This window comes from Castor canadensis, chromosome 13 (genome assembly GCF_047511655.1).
Source record: "Castor canadensis chromosome 13, mCasCan1.hap1v2, whole genome shotgun sequence".
Taxonomy (NCBI): Eukaryota; Metazoa; Chordata; class Mammalia; order Rodentia; family Castoridae; genus Castor; species Castor canadensis.
Window position 1 is genome coordinate 62,886,838 of NC_133398.1, and position 21,765 is coordinate 62,908,602.

The 21,765-nt window shown below is 35.2% G+C and overlaps 1 protein-coding gene across 22 annotated transcripts in view; it reads left to right on the forward strand.

The window, feature by feature from the left end:
* Positions 1 to 21,765, forward strand: part of Ptprd (protein tyrosine phosphatase receptor type D) — a 1,026,094-nt gene that overhangs the window by 817,325 nt on the left and 187,004 nt on the right. For 12 of the 22 annotated variants that reach the window (XM_074051871.1, XM_074051878.1, XM_074051881.1 and 9 more), the window contains 5 exons: positions 531 to 719; positions 2,678 to 2,695; positions 4,281 to 4,391; positions 7,758 to 8,027; positions 10,773 to 11,354. In XM_074051871.1, coding sequence (XP_073907972.1) covers positions 531 to 719; positions 2,678 to 2,695; positions 4,281 to 4,391; positions 7,758 to 8,027; positions 10,773 to 11,354 — 1,170 coding nt within the window. Of the gene's footprint in view, positions 1 to 530; positions 720 to 2,677; positions 2,696 to 4,280; positions 4,392 to 4,433; positions 5,779 to 7,757; positions 8,028 to 10,772; positions 11,355 to 21,765 lie in introns of those variants that run through there. The other 10 variants (XM_074051874.1, XM_074051875.1, XM_074051889.1 and 7 more) reach the window with 2 other exon arrangements.

Here is a 21,765-nt window from a genome sequence, read left to right on the forward strand (position 1 = left end):
TTAATGGGACTCCCTGCTAAGCAGCTTACTAGCAGCCTGCATACTTCTCTTTCATTTCCCTCTTGTCCCTGCTGGATCACATTCTTTTCCCTCAGTGAAAAATGTTCTTGTGTCAATACCTAGACATATGACATTCCAATCTTTCTACAATTCCTTCTTTTTGCAACTTGGCCAACTTGACAGCTGCCTAAAGGCCAATTGCTTCCTCTTGGTACTAACTGGTCTCTTTAGGTGCAAGTGCTATGATTCCTTGTCCTTCTGTGCTCCTAGACAACTGGATGCATCCCCTCATCACTGCCTTTATCACATAGTAAGCTTGTTAGTATATTGTCCTTCCATACACATTGTTTACTCTGTTGGTCAGGAACAGACATTGGGACTGGGTTCTAATCTAATAGTGCAATTGTGCTTAACTTGTGTTGAATTCTGAAGAAATTCTGAATAAAGTCAAGGAAAAGATTTATGGGCACTATTGAGTTTGAGGCATCTGACCTGTTAATGTAATGCATATATTACCTTTTCTCTTTCAGAGGACCAAATTCCCAGGGGCTTCCCGACCATTGACATGGGCCCACAGTTGAAGGTGGTAGAGCGTACACGCACTGCCACCATGCTTTGCGCAGCCAGTGGTAATCCGGATCCAGAAATCACTTGGTTTAAAGATTTCTTACCAGTTGACACAAGCAACAACAATGGTCGTATTAAGCAGTTACGATCAGGTAGGGTCTTGTTACTGTTTCTACTGACTCCTAGAGAATTTTTTCTTTAAAAAAATCTTTCTCTCTCTTTATTTTTTAATTTTAATTTCATTTATTTTTAAGTTTTAGGTATTGATTTTTCTCCTTCTTCTCTTTCTCTGTTATTTAATGTGTTGTTCATGTTTGTGATGTCATGGCCTGATTCAGAATCTTTCTTCTCTCTGTGTTTTGCGGCTTCTGTTTTATCCACATTGCTCACTGCTGTGACTGTATTTTTGATATTTTTTTTTAATTTACTGCTTTTCTGCAGTATTTGATGGATCCATTTTCTCCTCTTTCTTTCTTCTTTCTCTGTTTTCTTTTGAAACAAATTTATTTCAACATTGGACTTCATTCGACCATGTAAGGAGTTCCAATTATTATATCCATTAAGGACCAAATGTTCATATTTAACACTGAAATGACTCAACTTTGTTAAATTGCATTTTCCGCTGTCTTTTCTACATTTTAACTCATCCAAAAGTACCAAAGTTTAGTAAGTTTGGGAACATCTGCTTTCTTTTCACTTTTACATAAAACATGGAAATGTTATCTCATGAGCAACCAGATGTATTTTTTAAAATCCTTTTCAAAGTACCAAAGAAATGAGGGGATTTTTATTAATGCGATTAGTGTATCACTGTGAGTGAGCACTGTCCACACATTAGCCACAGTAGTGTGCGCCCATACTCAAGGTTTTTGAACCCTCCAGTGACTGGATCTACAGAAGTCTGCTTTTGGTGTAGACTCCAGCTTTTGCTGTTTTCTCTCTCTCTCTCTTTACCCCTTTCTCCCTCTCCCGTTCCCATCCCAAGTTTATTCCTTTGCTCTCTATAGATTAAATAAAAAGTTAAATCTGTATATCTTAAGTTCTAGAACCTGTCCCTAGGTAATTTCCCAGGGACATATAATGATGAGCTGTTTACTGTGACATTGGTAGGAATATTGATAAAGAATTCTGTTGCTTAATTGCCTGTCTTCCCAGAGTTCTCAGCTTTTGACCTGTCCTGTGATGTTAAAGCGTCTTGTTAACTGCCTCTTTTTACTTGTTGTCAGCAGAATTGTGTAGATTAGCCTTCTGTTATTGTAAATGAAGAATTAATTATTCACATGTAACATAGATGATTTAATATAATAAAGCTTTAACTCTGAAAAATTTGTACCAAATTATAAGGAATATAATAATATTTTTATGCTGTCTTTCTTCTCTCCGTATTTAAATCTCCAGAATCTATTGGTAAGTGCTTAGTTCTGAAGCGCACTTCACCCCCACTAATTTCCATATTCAGAATTATTATTATTATTATTAATAAAATGCATGGCATGCATTTTACTAACTGTCAGTGTAGACACCAGCTCTCCATTAGTGGCGCGCACACACACCTCCACAGAACTGTTATAGTAAGAACACTGTATAGAAATAAAATAGTACACAAGTTATATAACACAAATGTAGCATAGTTAATAGCATAAGAAATCCAAGCAACAGTGTGTGTTTGTAGTTAGCCTTTAGCATTTCCTATAACAGTATATATATATGTTCATAGCTATATATATACTTAAATAGTTTAGCCAGTACTTTTCTAAACTGTGTCTTTAAAAAATATTGTGTAGTTTTTTTTTTTGAAGGATATGAGGCATATAAGATATAATTCTAACCCTATGTAACCCCAGACCTAAGAACTCAGTTGCTTCTCTGAGAAAGGCAATGTGACCTCTTGTGGTCTTTGCCCTCTGTGGTATAATGCAACTTGCTTTTATGATCTAATGATACTATCTAATATATTCCTGTTTTTACCAGTATAGTAATTCAAGTTTCTTTTAAGACCTTATTTAATTCTGTAAATCTAATTTAATTCTTCTCCCCAGCCCTAGCCTCCTTCTTCTCGTACTAATGCTTCTTCTTTCTAATCTTATTTGCATTCATATTATCCACCCAGGTGGTACACCAATAAGAGGTAAGAGTGCTGACCTAACGTTCACAGAATGATCTTACTCATTCTTTCTGTCCTTTCATCCCTCTCATCTTTGTCCTGTTTTCAAAATCATTTCAATAATGTCCATCAACTTGATTTTCTTTCCTTTGTACTGTTTGGTTATGGTTCGTGACTCTCATATTGTGGACTTTCCTTTCCTTTTCCTTTTTCTCTTTGTTTTGTTCATTTCTTTCTTTACAAAAATGATTATTTAAGTTGTGATATGCTTCAAAGAAAGCATATCCGGGTCTTTAGACCTCAGACCAGTCACAGCGTACCATCTGTCCCTCTTTTTTTCCTTTTCTTCTTCTTCCTTTTTCTTTTTTCTCTTTTTGTTTTTTTCTTCTTTTTCCTTTTTTTTTGTCCAACTGGAGAAAAAAAAAGATCATTTTTTTCTTCCTTAGCTGTTCTTGTTCTGGACCCAAGCCAAGGTGGTCTGGAGAACAGTGGCAGACATGCAGAAGACAGCCTGGACCATCTGCTTTTTGTCTTTATCTTTCAAAGGGTTTTTGCTTTTGTTCTTCAATTCTTTTTTCTCTTAATGTCTTAAAAGTCAAAGAATGACTCCCCTTTCCACCTGATCCCACTCGCCTACAATCTGACAGCAATGCTTTTTCCCCCCAACTTCTTTTTTTCTTGGCTTACTCACCTCTGGATTTTTGGATCTTCTGTCCTTCAGGAAACAAGGTGCTCAGTATTCTTGGTGGTATGTGCTATTGCCGGTTTTTCATACTTTCACTCAGTGTTCATTTCTTTTGTAATTCTTGTTTTGTATTTTTCTTGGGGTTTTGTGACACCACACTGCTAATCCCACTGGTGGATTTTGATGGGTGTCTTAGGGGATCTTTCCTGAGGTCCTCAAGCAGTGAGTGGTCGGCTCTTCCTGGCTGCCATGGGCCGTGCTTTTTAACTTTTTTAAAATCTTCTAATGCAAATGCTCTTTGTTTTTCAGCAAATGGAATAAATGATTGTAAGTCGTGGCAAACTGTCTTTCTTTTCTTAAAAATCTGCATGTCTTAAGGGAGTTTTGTTTCTTTAAGTAATATTTTGATAACTGATAATGACTAATTTTAATTTTTCACTTTGTGCAGCCTTTTTGTGCTTGCTGCGTATTTTTGGCTTTCTTCAGCAGAAGACTTTCTTGAAAACCCAGCCTGGTTTTTTTTGAGCATACCTATCTTTTGCGCCACTTTTGATACCAAAATGAAACAAAACAAAACCAAAAAATTAATCTTTTGTTTTATTTAAAAGCCATACTTCCTTGAAGCAGTCTCACCCATCTTCATTTTATTAGTCTAGGAGATAAGAGTGTTAATTATGAGTAGAAGTCTTGCTTGGGAAAAGAGATACTGTTATTTTATGCTAGCATTGATGATGTAAAAAATAATCTCTGTATGTTTTTCTCATCACATCATCTTCTGTCTGTGCAACTTAGCAAGAGATTGACTCGACGTTGAGCCGACCTTCGCTTTGCAGGGCTTTTCATATTGTTAAGAGGTTTTAGCTTTCCATACTGTGAAAGCTTTCTCTGACCGTCTCTTTGGAAATATATTTTATATCCACACAGGAGCCCTTCAGATCGAACAGAGTGAAGAATCTGACCAAGGAAAATATGAGTGTGTTGCTACCAACAGCGCGGGCACTCGCTACTCTGCCCCTGCCAATTTATATGTCAGAGGTAGGAATGACATAACCCTGGCATGGCTTCCTCATTCAGGCTCAGGGAGAGATGAGACACCCACGGGATCTGTGCAATTATGTCAGTGTTTAATAAGCAGATTTGGTGATAGGTATTGTAGCCAAAGCATTTTATTAATTAAAAGAGTGAAATTTATAATTGTTATTTTTAAAAAAGTGACAACCCTTGAGTATAATCTATCCTGAGGCTTGAGGTTTTGTAAGTACATTTTGATTTCTATTTTGACTGCATTGATTGAACTGTGTTTTGCATTTGTTTGAGATTTTCTTTCACTTTTTTCTGTTGTTTCTCTTCTGTTTCCTTAAACCTTGAAATAATTGCTCGGTGTGCTACTAATCAGTTCTGTGTGCAACTCCAAGTGTAAAGGTGTTTATGCCTTCATGACCTCTGCTGCAGAACTGTGAGGATAAAGCAGCTAAAATAAAAAAAAAGAGGGTGCCTCATGGAAATAGCACAATTGTATCCCTTCTTTATATACTGTCTTAATTAATAACTGTAGTATTATATATGTGCATATACATAATATATATGTGCATATGCACCTATATACTCATATATTCTTAAGTAATAAAGACTTACTAAAAATTTTTAATCTTTTGATTGCCATGGAACACTGATTATATTTTAAAAAGTAATATTAGTTGTCCTTAAAATGCGAGAGAATTTTAAAGCTACATTCATATTTACTTATACAGTGATAGGAAAGATTAAATTTTGAGCATATGAATGGTTGTTACCTTTCATTTCAATTAGAAAGAAGTACTTCCTCTTCTCCAGAGTTCTAAAAGCTAGTTCCTTTAGTTTTTTGGTCCAGTGGAAGTTTTCTTATTCTGGTCTACATTTGAATAACCAGAAAAGGTGTGGGTGGTGGTGGGAATAAATAAGACTGTGAGGGCTTTAAATTACCATAGGATGGAGTCCCGTAAGAAAATATCTAGCTTGATTTTGAAATTTTTGTTAGAGATAATTTTGTTTCCCTGGGATGTTTTTCTCCTTTCTTTCTATGAAGTCTGGGGTGGGCAAACATGAAGAACATGGTTTCTTCTCTAAATTTTTCAAAAACCCCTTGATCCTTTATCTCATGATAGTGATCTCCTTTGCTGCATGAGGCATGTATATCTTCTTCCACAGAAAATTTCAAAATGATGCTAGTTATTGTTTCTAATACTATGTTAGCCCTTGAGGTATTACTAACCTTTCCAGCTGAGGTAGGAAGGATAAACTAGAGCAAATAAATATGTTCAAGTAGCAGTTGAAAGCCTTGATATGGCCTTTTTACTCTCTCTGTGTTTCCCTTGTTTTTCTCCTTTCCTCATTTCATTGTGTTCTGCATCAAACCCCCTACATCCCTCAGAGCTGCGAGAAGGTTGGTGTGTTTTTTACTTTTTACCCACCTTACAAAACTATTAATTAAACCAATAACAAAGAATACAAATGAAATGAATGTAGCTGCATTGTGGTCTTCTTTTGGTTAATGGGTATGTTTTAGCAGAGAATGCTCTGGCCATGGCTTCCGTTGCTTGCTGGTGGTGTCTAACTGTGATGCATGATAGGAGAGAATGTACCCGGGTGCATGGTAACTGGTAACACTTAACTCTCTAAGGTCCAGTGAACTTGGTCAGTGTTCCTGCTTTCCTTCTTTCTCTACTCTTCCCATCTTCCACTGCACCTCTAATTTCTGCCTTCTAAAGATGCCTGCTGCCCACAGAATGATGTTGTACAGTGTTCCCCTAGTCCCAAGCATGAAGACTAAACCCTCCTCCATTTTTCTTGATACATTCTTTGACACCTTAGAGTTTATACTGGCTCCTGCTTGCTTTGGGTAACCTCTGTGAATTGGCTTCAGGAGGCATGCTTAACTCTGTCTTCTTCTCCTCTGAGTATCATTCACCCATGAGGCCATTGCAGTGAGCCCTTTCTAGTCAAAAAAGTAAAAACCCTAAATGTAGTCAAAAAAGTTTTTAGACAGAATTGCTTACCTTCTTCTTGGGGATTTGAGGTTGTTTTTCAGTCTTTTAATAAATTTAAAAATTAATTTATTACCTGCATTTAAGGTATACTATAAAGATTACCCTTTCAATTGAAAATTCTCATGGTATAATGTTTTGCTAATAAAAGCCCAGGACGAAACCTATTTATCTTTCACCTGATCTTTGTACCATGTCTAAAACACATGTATTTAAATGCACTTAAATATGCCAGTTATCTGAAGCAGGAACACTGAACTATAATTGCTTGGTAATTTTTTCTGTGCTACATTGCTTTAATGTTACCGCTTCTCTTTATGTCATTTCCTAGTCTATGTTTTCAATCCAATGTCTTTCAATTTGTATGTAAGCAGAAAACTTCTCTTTCTAGGTTTTGTAGTCATTGATGTTGTTTAACCTTAGATATAAACTTAATGAAATCCTGAATGAGAAATACTCAACCACCTTTCTGAATTTGCAATCCTTACCCTTAACAACCTCAACTTAACCTAAAATCTTCCTGTTTTCAACCCTCTCATCTCCTAAGTCCCTGCCTCAATCACTGTACTCTACCTTCTCCCTTTGAGTTTAGGCCTGTTTTCCCATTATTTCTTCCATTACCATTGCTGTCTTAGATTTTAGCCTTTCTGCCATTATCCTAGCACGGGCCTTGAGACTCTATCTCGTGCATGCCTTGCATGACTCAATCCAGTGTTTCTAGTGATGTTGGCCTGTTTCCTCTTCTGTGACTGTAAATCTCAATGTATGTTTTATTTCTGCATTTGTTCCAGTGTTAGTATGAGGTTTTGAGGCTGCATCCACTCTGAATCTGAAAGCAACTAAATTGCACTTTCAGTGTACTCTAGGTTATGTTGTCCAGGGCTGGGATGTGACAATGTGATCCCACACGTGCACTCACATCACTGGAAGTGAACAGCACTGAAGTTGGTTTTCATACTCAACTTAAATATGCTGGTGGTCTTCCAGCCCCCTCTTCTGCATATACATGCATGCATAAAATTATAGCTACATGCATGCATGTATATGTTTTTGTGTTTATCTTTTGCATGGTGTTTGTGTATTGTTGGTTTGTAGATAGTTTTTTTTTTTTTTGTGGGGCCCTTGTAGGTCTGAATCAACTTTTGTATGAGTGTGTCTAAATTATCAATGACTAAACTAAGTAAATTCTTCTGTGTATACACACACCATACTTGTATGGTCTGTATTATCCACAGTTTTTCTTTATGTTTTGTTTTTGGACAATCCTCATTATGTTTCAGTTGTTTAATTGTGTCTGTATAGTGCATGTCATGTGTTTAACTAGCCATTTTTTTCTTGCCTTTTATATGTTATCATTTTCCCTTGTGTTTTGTTCCAGTTCGCCGTGTCCCACCAAGATTCTCTATCCCACCCACTAATCATGAAATCATGCCAGGTGGAAGTGTTAATATCACCTGTGTGGCAGTGGGGTCACCAATGCCTTATGTGAAGTGGATGTTGGGGGCAGAAGATCTGACACCTGAAGATGATATGCCAATAGGAAGAAATGTCCTAGAGCTGAATGATGTAAGACAGTCAGCAAATTACACCTGTGTTGCTATGTCAACTTTGGGTGTCATTGAAGCAATAGCACAGATCACTGTCAAAGGTATGCTCAATCCATCATGCTTTAAAAATCTGGGGACACTCAAGACTTCTGACTAAGGTTCCTGTCCTTAGAATTCTACAATAAATCATCTTACCATTTAGTGTTTCAGATGTGTATATCCTAAGCATATTTATGATATTATACAATTTACAGCTATACTTGGTAGGCAGATTCTTTCTTATAATTAGGGATAATCACCAAAATATTTAATAACAGGCTGAACCCATGAATTAACCAGACAGAATCAGGAATGCTAGATGTGGTTGATGCTTGTGGTAAGACTGAGGCTTATGGGATTCATAGTACTCCAGAAAAAGGATCACAAGAAGGGTCCAAATGAGTGTTGTTAAATGTTTAAAATATCTGAAAATAAAAGAAAGAAAGTGAGTTGAAATCAGCATTACCTAATAAAAGGTGCTCTAAATTTTTGATGGGTTCTACTATTAAAAATCAAAATGCAAATAGCATTTTATTCTGTTTTAATTTTATCTTGTACCTGGCATAGATGAGTGCTCATGAAATATTCTCTTCTTGACATAAATGTACTAAATATAACCAAAGTACTATATTCTATGAATATTTTTCAATAAAAAAGGAAGAAGTTGAATGTGTGCAAGTACTAGTTACTTCTACCTAGTATTTATAGAATTCTAGAAAAATTGCAAATTTGAAAAGATCAAGAGTGACTTAAGTTTCCTGCAAATATCTAGGATTGTTACAAAATGAACCCAAATTATCTTCCCTTTCTAGGAAGTATGATCTTAGTAAGCGTATGCAATGTAAAACCAATAATGTGACATGAGAATAAAAGTACACATTATCAACATGTATAGTCATTTAAAATCATATATTGTGCATACTTAAAATATTAAGCATACCTGTACTTTCCACACATTACAGATACAAAATCTGTACTGTACAATAAATATGACATAATTAAACTAATAATGTCAACTAAGTATCAGTAACCATTAGGTACCATTTGTTTTTAGCCTTGAAAGCTCAGAAAGACATGTAGAAGAAATCTGTTACCTACTTCTTTGAAAAAGGTCAGGTCAGAATAGCTGAACAAATATCTTTTTATTATTATTTTTAGCAAATTCCCTTGATCAAATAATATCATTCTGAAGTTCTTAGACTAATATGCAAATGTTGAATCACCTCTTTTCATAGTGACCATTTGCACTTTAAATATGTGAAGGTTTGCTGAAGACTTTAAAAAATTCAAAAGCAAAAGTCACATTGAACTAATGTCTTGTTCCTTTCTTGTCACTATCATCCCAACTCTTGTCACCCTTTTAAACCCCCAAATAAAGCAAAAGGGTAACCCTTGAAGGAAAAAGAGAAAAATAGAAAGAAAAGAAATAAATCAAAATAAAAAGAAGAGCTTGAAGGGAATGAGGAAAGTTGATATTGAGTCATTCATCCAGTCATTTGACAATTCTCATTGAAAAACTACCCATGCCAAGCACTCTTCTAAGCACTAAGAATGCAGCAGAAGTTTGATGTTCTTGAAGAGCTACCATCCCAGGGGATGTTTCAGTTTTGCCTTTATGTTGACAAAAGAGAGATTATAATAGGCTGGTAATACTCATTTCACCCTCTGAGTTTTCTCCAAAAAGTCAGCTAGTAGAATTTCCTATTTTAGTGTCACTGTCCAAAAGAAGGCAATTTAGGACTGGGGCTTATGTTACAGTGTACTTGCCTAGTAAGCCCAATCCCATGAGTTCAATCCCTAGTACCCACCAATAAGAGGTGGTTTGTATATTAAATAGGACCTTTCTGAGGTGTGTTCTGCTAAAGCGAGAAACTAGCTCTCTAAAAATATGGATTTAAGTGTGTCTATTAGATATTTATGATGTTGACTGTAGAATTTTTATTATTACTGACAATAGAACACTTTAAAACCTGACTTCTGGATATGTCTTAGTTTAGTTCTTTCAGCATATTTAAGAATTAAGATAAAATATTGATTTGATATTATTATTTTGTTATTCTCTTTTACCTTAAAGTTCTTTGGGGTTTGTGTGTATGCATTGTTGAAGACCAAACCCATGGTCCCATGAATGCAGGGCAAGCTTTCTATCCCAGCACTATCTTAAAATCTTGGGTTAGATTATTTCTAAGAAAATTTTTGTAGTATTTCCTGTGTCTTAGAACTGGAAAAAATATTAATACTGTTCTCACAGCAATTTAATTTCATTTCAGTATATTCCAAATTTTGTTACTTTCAATGTTTACTGATATTAGTTATATCATTTATAGGATAAAAGTTAAGTGGTCATGCTTTTGGTATAAAAATCATAATTATTTCAAGTAACGTTTTTTAGAGTTCCAGATACACTAAGAGTGTTACTGGATTAGCTCATTCATCTTTATAGCAAACCCATGGAATAGTTATTCAGCTGTCTAATACACCCCCAGTAGTGCTGTATTTCTCGTTTTTCACAAGAGGAAACTAATGTAGGAGAGGTTAAGGAATACATCCAGGATCACTTAGCTAATAAGTGTTAAATTTGGATACAAGCCAAAAATATGCCATGGAGCTCTTCTAGAAAAATAGGATTTGTGTCACCTATGTAACATTTTACTGTACTTTTTCACCTCTTAGAATGCTATCATTTGTTATCTTGTCAAACCTTCAGTAGATACATAATCCTGGCATTCCCATACAGTTTATTGATTAGTGTATTACTGTGGAGAAGATGAGTAGTGATCTTTTTTTTTTTTTTTTTCTATTCCTAGCCTTACCCAAACCTCCAGGAACTCCAGTAGTGACTGAAAGCACCGCTACAAGCATCACACTGACGTGGGACTCTGGGAACCCTGAACCTGTCTCTTATTATATCATTCAGCATAAACCTAAAAATTCCGAGGAACCTTACAAAGAAATTGATGGAGTAGCAACTACACGCTACAGTGTTGCTGGACTAAGTCCCTACTCGGATTATGAATTCAGGGTCGTTGCTGTCAATAACATTGGGCGGGGACCTCCTAGTGAGCCTGTGCTAACGCAAACCTCAGAGCAAGCACCATCTAGTGCCCCAAGGGATGTCCAGGCACGGATGTTGAGCTCGACCACCATTTTGGTACAGTGGAAAGAACCTGAGGAACCAAATGGCCAGATCCAAGGATACAGAGTTTATTATACAATGGATCCTACTCAGCACGTCAACAACTGGATGAAACACAATGTAGCTGACAGCCAAATCACTACTATTGGCAATTTAGTGCCCCAGAAAACTTACTCTGTCAAAGTCTTGGCTTTTACCTCAATTGGAGATGGTCCTCTTTCAAGTGACATACAAGTCATTACTCAGACAGGAGGTGAGTCTGGTTCATAATGGATAGTAAGGCACAGAGGAGGGGTTAGGGCTTTGAGCCAAAAGGACAAAACAAGGAACAAATGTAGTATGCATTCAAGTTTTTGAGCTTTAGTGCTTGAAATTGAGGTGTTATGATAAGACATCTGAAAAAGAATAGACATAGACAACTGAAAGACCAACTATTTTAAGCAGAGGTGTGCTTTTAGCACTGTATCTTTTTAAATTTTATTTAGTTAATTTTTTCCTTTATTATTGTCCTGGGTACATTGTGACATTTATAGATGTTCTTACAATGTGTCAAATATATCATACTTGAATTCACCCCTTCACCATTCTCTTTTATCTCCCCCATTCCTGGAGTAGTTTCAACAGGTCTCATTTTTCTGTTTACATACATATGTACACAGTATTTGCACTATATTCACCCTCTTACACTTATCCCCACATCTTCTCCCCTTCCACTGGTACCAACTCACCTCCCTCCCAGGCAGACCTGATTCTGCCCTCTTGTTCTCTGATTTTGTAAAAGAAAAATAATGATATTTTTGTTTGTTTAAGATAGCTACACAGGGAGTTGCCTTGTGGCACTTCCATGTTTTTATGTATTATAGCCCGATTTTGTTCATCTCCTCTATTTTTCTCCTTTCTACCTTAGTCCCTTTCTTATTGTGGTTTCAACGGGTTTAAAAATTCTGAATCCATTCTTGTATAGAGAGTACATTAACCATATTCACCTTCTTAACTTCCTTCGTTTACCCTCCCCCTCTTGTTTGTGACCTACCCTTAGTGTGACCTGTTTTTCACAATATTGCTGCATTTGTATTAGAAGCATATTCCACATATTAGAGGAAGCATGTGTCCTTTGGCTTTCTGAACCTGGCTAATTTTACTTAAATTGATGTTCTCCAGTTCCATCCATTTACCTGCAAATGACAGAATTTCACTCTTCTTTGTAGTTAAATAAAATTCCATTGTATATAAATGCCACATTTTCTTAATCCATTCATCACTATTGGGGCATCTTGGCTGTTTCCATTACTTAGCTATTGTGAATAGCACTGCAATAAACATGGGTGTGCAGGTGCTTCTGTTGTAACCTGACTTACATTCCTTTGGGTATATCCCTAGGAGTGGTATTGCTGGATCATATGGCAGATCTATTTTTAGTTTATTGAGGAGCCTCCATACTGTTTTCCATAGTGATTGTACTAATTTACATTCCCACTAGCAGTGTTTGCGGGTTCCTGTTTTTCCACATCTTTGCCAACATTTGTTATAGTTAATTTGTTGTTGTTAATTTGAGAATTACTTGAATCCTCTTGTGCATGAGATTGAGGAATACCTTCTCCTTGTACCAATTTGGCATGAGAAAAATTATGTTTCTTTGTACACATGGCTATTTTAGAGTGGTCTCAAGAAATTATTTAATTTGTGTAAATTTGGATGATTCAAGATAAATTTAAAAATAAATCTCTCATGGGGCCCCAGATATTTAAATGACTTTCATTTGCCAGAAAGCAAATGGACATTCTCTGAATGGTTTGTGTTTTGTTTTCATTTGGATGGCCTTATTGGGTAAAGAAAGACAGTTTACATGATCTCAGATTGTACTTTGGGGCCTGATTCACCTATTTTATGCAGAGCTAGAGCTGATGCCAAACTACTTAATGAGGAAAACTTGGCTCTAATAAGTTGTTTTATTGTCCTAAGAGGTTATCAAACCTTTTTGATATTTGATTCAAAATGATCAGTTCTTCCTTGAACTGGGAATGTAAAATAGAAACTTTCTTCTAAAATTTGTTCTAAAGTATCAGGGAAGCTACTCATTCATTGTGTTGGCACTTTGTACACTGCCATTAATTTGTTGTTTTGTTGGCATGCCATTGGCTTGTTCTCAGAATCTACACAAGAACCTTATTATCAGAGACACTATAATGTATAGACATAACTCATTTCTGTTCTTATTGATAAATTAATAAGTTTTCTCAGATGCCCAAGTTAGATAACACACCTATTTTTTGGTGGATAGCTTGAGCTTTCTGAATCTTGTGACTCAGTGTGTTTACTATTTGTCCTCGCAACTAATGATCGTGGACCATATTTACAATTGGCCTTTTTTTTTTTTTAATTTTTTTTTCATTTTTCTTTTATTATTCATATGTGCATACAAGGCTTGGTTCATTTCTCCCCCCTGCCCCACCACCTCCCTTACCACCCACTCCGCCCCCTCCCTCTCCCCCCCCAATACCCAGCAGAAACTATTTTGCCCTTATTTCTAATTTTGTTGTAGAGAGAGTATAAGCAATAATAGGAAGGAACAAGGGTTTTTGCTGGTTGAGATAAGGATAGCTATACAGGGCATTGACTCACATTGATTTCCTGTGCATGTGTGTTACCTTCTAGGTTAATTCTTTTTGATCTCACCTTTTCTCTAGTACCTGGTCCCCTTTTCCTATTGGCCTCAGTTGCTTTTAAGGTATCTGCTTTAGTTTCTCTGCGTTAAGGGCAACAAATGCTAGCTAATTTTTTAGGTGTCTTACCTATCCTCACCCCTCCCTTGTGTGCTAAAGCTTTTATCATGTGCTCAAAGTCCAATCCCCTTGTTGTGTTTGCCCTTGATCTATTGTCCACATATGAGGGAAAACATATGATTTTTGGTCTTTTGAGCCAGGCTAACCTCACTCAGAATGATGTTCTCCAATTCCATCCATTTACCAGCGAATGATAACATTTCATTCTTCTTCATGGCTGCATAAAATTCCACTGTGTACAGATACCACATTTTCTTAATCCATTCGTCAGCGCTGGGGCATCTTGGCTGTTTCCATAACTTGCCTATTGTGAATAGTGCTTCAATAAACATGGATGTGCAGGTGCCTCTGGAGTAACAGTCTTTTGGGTATATCCCCAAGAGTGGTATTGCTGGATCAAATGGTAGATCGATGTCCAGCTTTTTAAGTAGCCTCCAAATTTTTTTCCAGAGTGGTTGTACTAGTCTACATTCCCACCAACAGTGTAAGAGGGTTCCTTTTTCCCCGCATCTTCGCCAACACCTGTTGTTGGTGGTGTTGCTGATGATGGCTATTCTAACAGGGGTGAGGTGGAATGTTAGCGTGGTTTTAATTTGCATTTCCTTTATTGCTAGAGATGGTGAGCATTTTTTCATGTGTTTTCTGGCCATTTGAATTTCTTCTTTTGAGAAAGTTCTGTTTAGTTCACATGCCCATTTCTTTATTGGTTCATTAGTTTTGGGAAAATTTAGTTTTTTAAGTTCCCTATATATTCTGGTTATCAGTCCTTTGTCTGATGTATAGTTGGCAAATATTTTCTCCCACTCTGTGGGTGTTCTCTTCAGTTTAGAGACCATTTCTTTTGATGAACAGAAGCTTTTTAGTTTTATGAGGTCCCATTTATCTATGCTATCTCTTAGTTGCTGTGCTGCTGGGGTTTCGTTGAGAAAGTTCTTACCTATACCTACTAACTCCAGAGTATTTCCTACTCTTTCTTGTATCAACTTAAGAGTTTGGGGTCTGAAATTAAGATCCTCGATCCATTTTGAGTTGATCTTGGTATAGGGTGATATACATGGATCTAGTTTCAGTTTTTTGCAGACTGCTAACCAGTTTTCCCAGCAGTTTTTGTTGAAGAGGCTGCTATTTCTCCATCGTATATTTTTAGCTCCTTTGTCAAAGATAAGTTGCTTATAGTTGTGTGGCTTCATATCTGGGTCCTCTATTCTGTTCCACTGGTCTTCATGTCTGTTTTTGTGCCAGTACCATGCTGTTTTTATTGTTATTGCTTTGTAATATAGTTTGAAGTCAGGTATTGTGATACCTCCTGCATTGTTCTTTTGACTGAGTATTGCCTTGGCTATTCGTGGTCTCTTGTGTTTCCATATAAATTTAACAGTAGATTTTTCAATGTCTTTAATGAATGTCATTGGAATTTTGATGGGAATTACATTAAACATGTAGATTACTTTGGGGAGTATCGACATTTTTACTATGTTGATTCTACCAATCCATGAGCATGGGAGATCTCTCCACTTTCTATAGTCTTCTTCAGTCTCTTTCTTCAGAAGTGTATAGTTTTCCTTGTAGAGGTCTTTCACATCTTTTGTTAGGTTTACACCTAGGTATTTGATTTTTTTTTTTTGAGGCTATTGTAAATGGAATTGTTTTCATACATTCTTTTTCCGTTTGCTCATTGTTAGTGTATAGAAATGCTAATGATTTTTCTATGTTGATTTTATATCCTGCTACCTTGCTATAGCTATTGATGATGTCTAGAAGCTTCTGAGTAGAGTTTTTTGGGTCTTTAAGGTATAGGATCATGTCATCTGCAAATAGGGATATTTTGACAGTTTCTTTACCTATTTGTATTCCTTTTATTCCTTCTTCTTGCCTAATTACTCTGGCTAGGAATTCCAGTACTATGTTGAATAGGAGTGGAGATAGTGGGCATCCTTGTCTGGTTCCTGATTTTAGAGGGAATGGTTTTAATTTTTCTCCGTTAAGTATAATGCTGGCTGTAGGTTTGTCATATATAGCTTTTATAATGTTGAGGAACTTTCCTTCTATTCCTAGTTTTCTTAGAGCTTTTTATCATGAAATGGTGTTGGATCTTATCACAGGCTTTTTCTGCATCTATTGAGATGAACAAGTGGTTTTTGTCTTTGCTTCTGTTAATGTGGTTTATTACGTTTATTGATTTTCGTATGTTGAACCACCCCTGCATCCCTGGGATGAAGCCTACTTGGTCGTGGTGAATAATCTTTTTGATGTGTTGCTGAATTCGGTTTGCCATTATTTTGTTGAGGATTTTTGCATCAATGTTCATTAAGGAGATTGGCCTATAGTTGTCCTTTTTGGAGGTGTCTTTGCCTGGTTTTGGGATAAGTGTAATACTGGCTTCATAAAATGTGTTTGGCAGTTTTCCTTCCCTTTCTACTTTTTTATAAGATCACCAGTCATAATGGAATTGAGGCCACCCTAATAATCTTATTTTAGCTAATTAGATCTGCAAAGACCTTATAGTTATATAAAGTCACACTCTAAAGTTCTGGGAATGAGAATTTCAACATATAAATTTTTGTGTGATATAATTCAACTTAGAAGAGTAGATTAGTGAAGAAAATATTTTATAATTTAATAAGTAAAATATCATCATAATAGCAGTTAATATCTAAGAATATCAACTAGCTATGAACTGCACATGTGCTTATTCTCATGATCTAATTAGTAGAAGTGAAGTAGTAACATTTGGCAATGAGTAAATTGAAGAACAAAATGCATAAAAAAAATTGGAAACTTGTTTTGGATCTGAAGGTTATGAAGTGGAAAAGAAAAATTTACATCCAAGGACCCTGGATATTTTTAACCACCATTGTCTTTCAGATAAATTATTTTCTAATGTGAGAGTTTCAGTGTTTTGTGCCTAAGTGTTCAATAGAGAAAAGAGAGAAACAGTGTATCATTTATTCATATCTTTATTTAATAGCTATATATAATTATTTCTGAAATACTTGAGGTGTTTTTTAGATTATCCCAGTGCACATATATTAAGATGTGTAGATATAAATAAAAGTTTATAAATGAAAGACATGGGACTAATAACTTTTTTCTTAAAAAGTATATTACACTCAATCACTAAATTTGGCTCTAAGTTTTATAACCATGAATTTAATCAAAGAAATCTACAATGTTTAATATTTTTATTTTCAGAAGATAAGATTATTTAGCTGTCTAAGAGACAAAATTATTCTTGAAACTAAATTCAGTCAAAACATGCAAATGATTAAAAGCCATGAGAATTTTTATATTCAGAACATCAAATGACAGACACCTTGTCTTCATTATAATTTAGTGAAATATATAAAAGTGATACTTAAATACAGTATATTTTGATTTTTTATGTTGCCAGTGGACATAATATAACATCGAATTATAACTTAGTGACTCTTGTGATGAAACAGGCAATTGAATTAATGTGATCCAAAGACTCTACTTTTAACAGATCTGATTTGATCTGTTTAAATGGGAAAATTTAGAAAATCTAGATGAGCAGGTCATGGATTTATTCAAATGATTCTTGATCTCTATTGGACTCTGTTTTATATTAAGAGATTTCTAAGAAACTTCCATAATAGTTGTACTTTTAATACCTATTGATTGAGAAGATACATAATGACATAATGGCTTGTGTCTGCCAAGTTCAATAGGCTAAGAAAATCCTCCAAAATAGCACAACAATTTGATCTGTTCTATAGACTTAATTAACAGAGGCTATTTAATGTTAGTGGACACCTGCCAAATACAATAATAAGAGTTTTGACATAATTAATGCTGAGTTGCTCCTTTTTTTTAAATTGCTGAGTAGCTAATTCTTAGAATTATTGCTATAAAAGAACACAAAACATTGTCATATATTTCTTTAGAGAGATTGCATAAAATTTAAGGATATGATTATTTTCACTGCAATTTTATCTTTTCTAAGTCTACAAAAACTTACTGTTCAAAAATAGATGTAAAGTACATGTACACAGAAATGTGCATTTTGATGAGTTTTGTGTTTAACAGGTGCTTGCTTCATTTTGTTATATTTAATTCCCTGTCACTAACATTCCTCCTTTTGTTTAACATTAGCTTCAGAAGAAGCAGTACTGGGGAATAAAGTGTGTTTAAGAGGAAAGTCATTGGATTTTATCTAAGATAACTGTCACACTGATTGATAGAAATCAAGGATTGATACAAATTTGTATATTTCTAGTAATGCAGAAACCAAAACATGATCTGTATGTTTACATAAGAGAGTGCTTCCCCTGAGTCATGAATATTAGTACAGTTGAGTATTAAAGTAATCTTTAAATGGTTTTAAATAAGAAAATGTTTTGGTTAAGATGGTTATTTTCTAAACATAGGAGTTTAGTCTTCCAAATTTACCATAGCTGTAACTTTAGGTATAAAGGTTACTTGCAACCAGGCACCAGTGTCTCATGCATGTAATCCTAGCTACTCAGGAGGCAGAGATCAGGAGGATTGCAGTTTGAAGCCAGCCCAGGCAAATACCTCAGGAGATCCTATCTCAAAAAAAAAAAAAAAAGCCCTTCACAAAAAAGGGGTTTCTAGAGTGGCTTGAGGTATAGGCCCTGAGTTCAAGCCCCAGTACTGAAAAAAAAAGAAAAGTCACTCTCAACAAGTTTACAGCAAGGAAAATATGTGTATTGTGTTAGAAAAAAATGCTCATTTTTACAGAAACACAGTTAGGAAATTAGGGGGACATTCCATAGTTTATATGTATAGCTAATTATAAAAAGAATACAGGGCAACTACATTTTATAGAAGAAGCACAAATAAAACTCTGATATAGAAATTGCATCTTAAATCTAATTTATTAGAATAAATGTTGCTTGATATACTTAGTGCAGGCATTCTAAACAATGAATCCCAATGTATGTCGTCTTTTCAGAGCTTCCTGTAGAATATCTGATCTTTGATTCTTTTATGTGTTGAATAGATTCTTCAGGAAATCTACTGATGCCCTTAACAGTCTAAGCTCTTAAGAGATAAAAAATTGTACAGATTTACCAGATGAATACTGATAGGTTGTATCAACTTTTAAGTATTTTAAAGAAGTGAATTCTATAAATTGTGGGAATTGGAAAAATGTTAAAATATAAATTATGACATCTAGAGGTATTGTTCTTTGGGTTTTCAAAACTTTGTAAATCATTTCATTGGTTTATGTCAACAGATCAATAAAAGCAAACTAGAGAAAGACTGCCTTCCAACTGTCAAAATTATAAGTCCAATTTAAATCCTTTCTCCGAATGGTTCTACCAATAAGTGAAGGAGTGCTGGGTATAAATACAACTGTAATAAAATTTAACTTTTTCTTATTCAACAGTTAATGACTGTTGACTGTAAAATTTGTGCAGATGCTTGTGAATTAAGTACCTATTTTGTCAATGATGTATTTGTGGCACTTACAGATCAGACTCCTTGGCTTGAATTTTGTTTTGTTTTACTATCACTATAATTCTGATGGTTGCTTTTATTGTTATTGGCATTTATCAGTATGTTACATATACACATTTTAAAATGTATCTCATTAAATTATTAGATATTTTAGCAATAATGAGTTTTCTAATGCCTTTGGTAACATTTCATATTTGTAATATGGCATTATGAAATTGTGGTTTAGCAATGTCATATGAACCAAACTTTATCTCTCCAGAAAGTAGCGCCTAAAGTAGTTTACTCAAATATTTATCTCTTCTAATAAATCAGCATTTCACATTGCATTACATGAAGCTTTTTCTTTCATTTCTTAGTCTTCTTTCATCCTTTCATTGAGTTAATTACCTTTCAATACTTATGTATTAGGTAATTGCAATAGCAAACAACTACTTGGTGTTTATCAATGAGATTGTAACCTCATCATAGTGACTTGCAGCTCATTTTTATTTCCCATGAACATTAAGTAATCAAGAAGAAGTATATAATTGTACAGGACGTAGGATCATTTAAATATAATTTAAAAGAAATATTTATACTGTACTCTTATTTCTGCTTTCCATATCTTGTTCTAAATATTGCTTATTATTAATATCCTCACATCTGTACTTTTAAGGTAGAGTGATTATACTTAAAGATGAGATGTGTTTTTTATTTGCTTATGACTTTGCAGAAACTCAATTTTTCTCCCATAATTGGTGTTCAGTTAGTTGGTGAGGGGAATGTTATAATACAGAAAAGCCCTTATGTAAAATAAAATAAAATACACATAAAGAACTAGTAAATGAAACTAAAATAATGTCAAAAAGAAAATATCATACATAAAGACTATGAGAGCAAAATATATGTGTAATTGTATATGAGCAAATGTTTACATATATAAACATGTATATGCAGAAAATGTAAAATAGAACCTCTGTAGCCACACTATTTTGTATAAAACTTTAGTTGGCAGTGGATAAAAGTACTCCCCATGTCTCTGATGGTAGGAAGAAAACAAATATAACAGTCTGGAATTCCCTAATGTGTTTTTCTGTATTCAATATTATGATCATTAGGACTAATATGTTTGGGAATTTAAAAATACATTCATCCATTATGTGTTTTCCTTTGAATCTTCAGCTACACAGTGGTGGTTTCAAATATGAAAAAATGACTTTAAGAAAATGATATCTTTAAGTGGACCCTCAATTCCCAAGTCTGAATAGTAGAACACTTAAGCCATTTATGATCTTAGAACCTGATATAGTAAATAATTGAAGCTGGTCACTGGTGAGTCATGCCTGAATTCCTAGCTACTTGGGAGGCTGACACTAAGAGGATCATAGTTCCAGGCTAGTATGGGAAAAAGTTTGAAGGACTCCATCTCAATGGAAAAAAAGCCTAGTGTGGTATATGACTGTTATCCCAGCTATGGGGGGGAAGTATAAAATAGGAGAAACATAGTACAGGCCTGCCTGGACAAAAAGAGTGTCACTCTTTGAGAAATAACCAGAGCAAAATGGGCTGGAGATATGTCTGTAGCCAGAGAGAGCCAGCCTACCAAGCATGAAGCCCTGAATTCAAATACCAATGTCATGAGATAAAAAGGGTATTTTAAGGCACTGATACATGTACTGAGTTTATTCATTTGTCTAGGTAGTGTTTTTTGTTTGAATTAATTTTTCTTTTTTTTTTTATTATTCACATGTGCATACAAGGCTTGGTTCATTTCTCCCCGCGCCCCCACCCCGTCCTTTACCACCCACTCCGCCCCCTTCCTCTCCCCCCCACCCCCTCAATACCCACCAGAAACTATTTTGCCCTTATTTCTAATTTTGTTGTAGAGAGAGTATAAGCAATAATAGGAAGGAACAAGGGTTTTTGCTGGTTGAGATAAGGATAGCTATACAGGGCATTGACTCACATTGATTTCCTGTGCATGGGTGTTACCTTCTAGGTTAATTCTTTTTGATCTAACCTTTTCTCTAGTTCCTGTTCCCCTTTTCCTATTGGCCTCAGTTGCTTTTAAGGTATCTGCTTTAGTTTCTCTGTGTTAAGGGCAACAAATGCTAGCTAATTTTTTAGGTTCTTACCTATCCTCACCCCTCCCTTGTGTGCTCTCGCTTTTATCATGTGCTCAAAGTCCAATCCCCTTGTTGTGTTTGCCCTTGATCTAATGTCCACATATGAGGGAGAACATACGATTTTTGGACTTTTGGGCAAGGCTAACCTCACTCAGAATGATGTTCTCCAATTCCATCCATTTACCAGCGAATGATAACATTTCGCTCTTCTTCGTGGCTGCATAAAATTCCATTGTGTATAGATACCACATTTTCTTAATCCATTTGTCAGTGCTGGGGCATCTTGGCTGTTTCCATAACTTGGCTATTGTGAATAGTGCTGCAATAAACA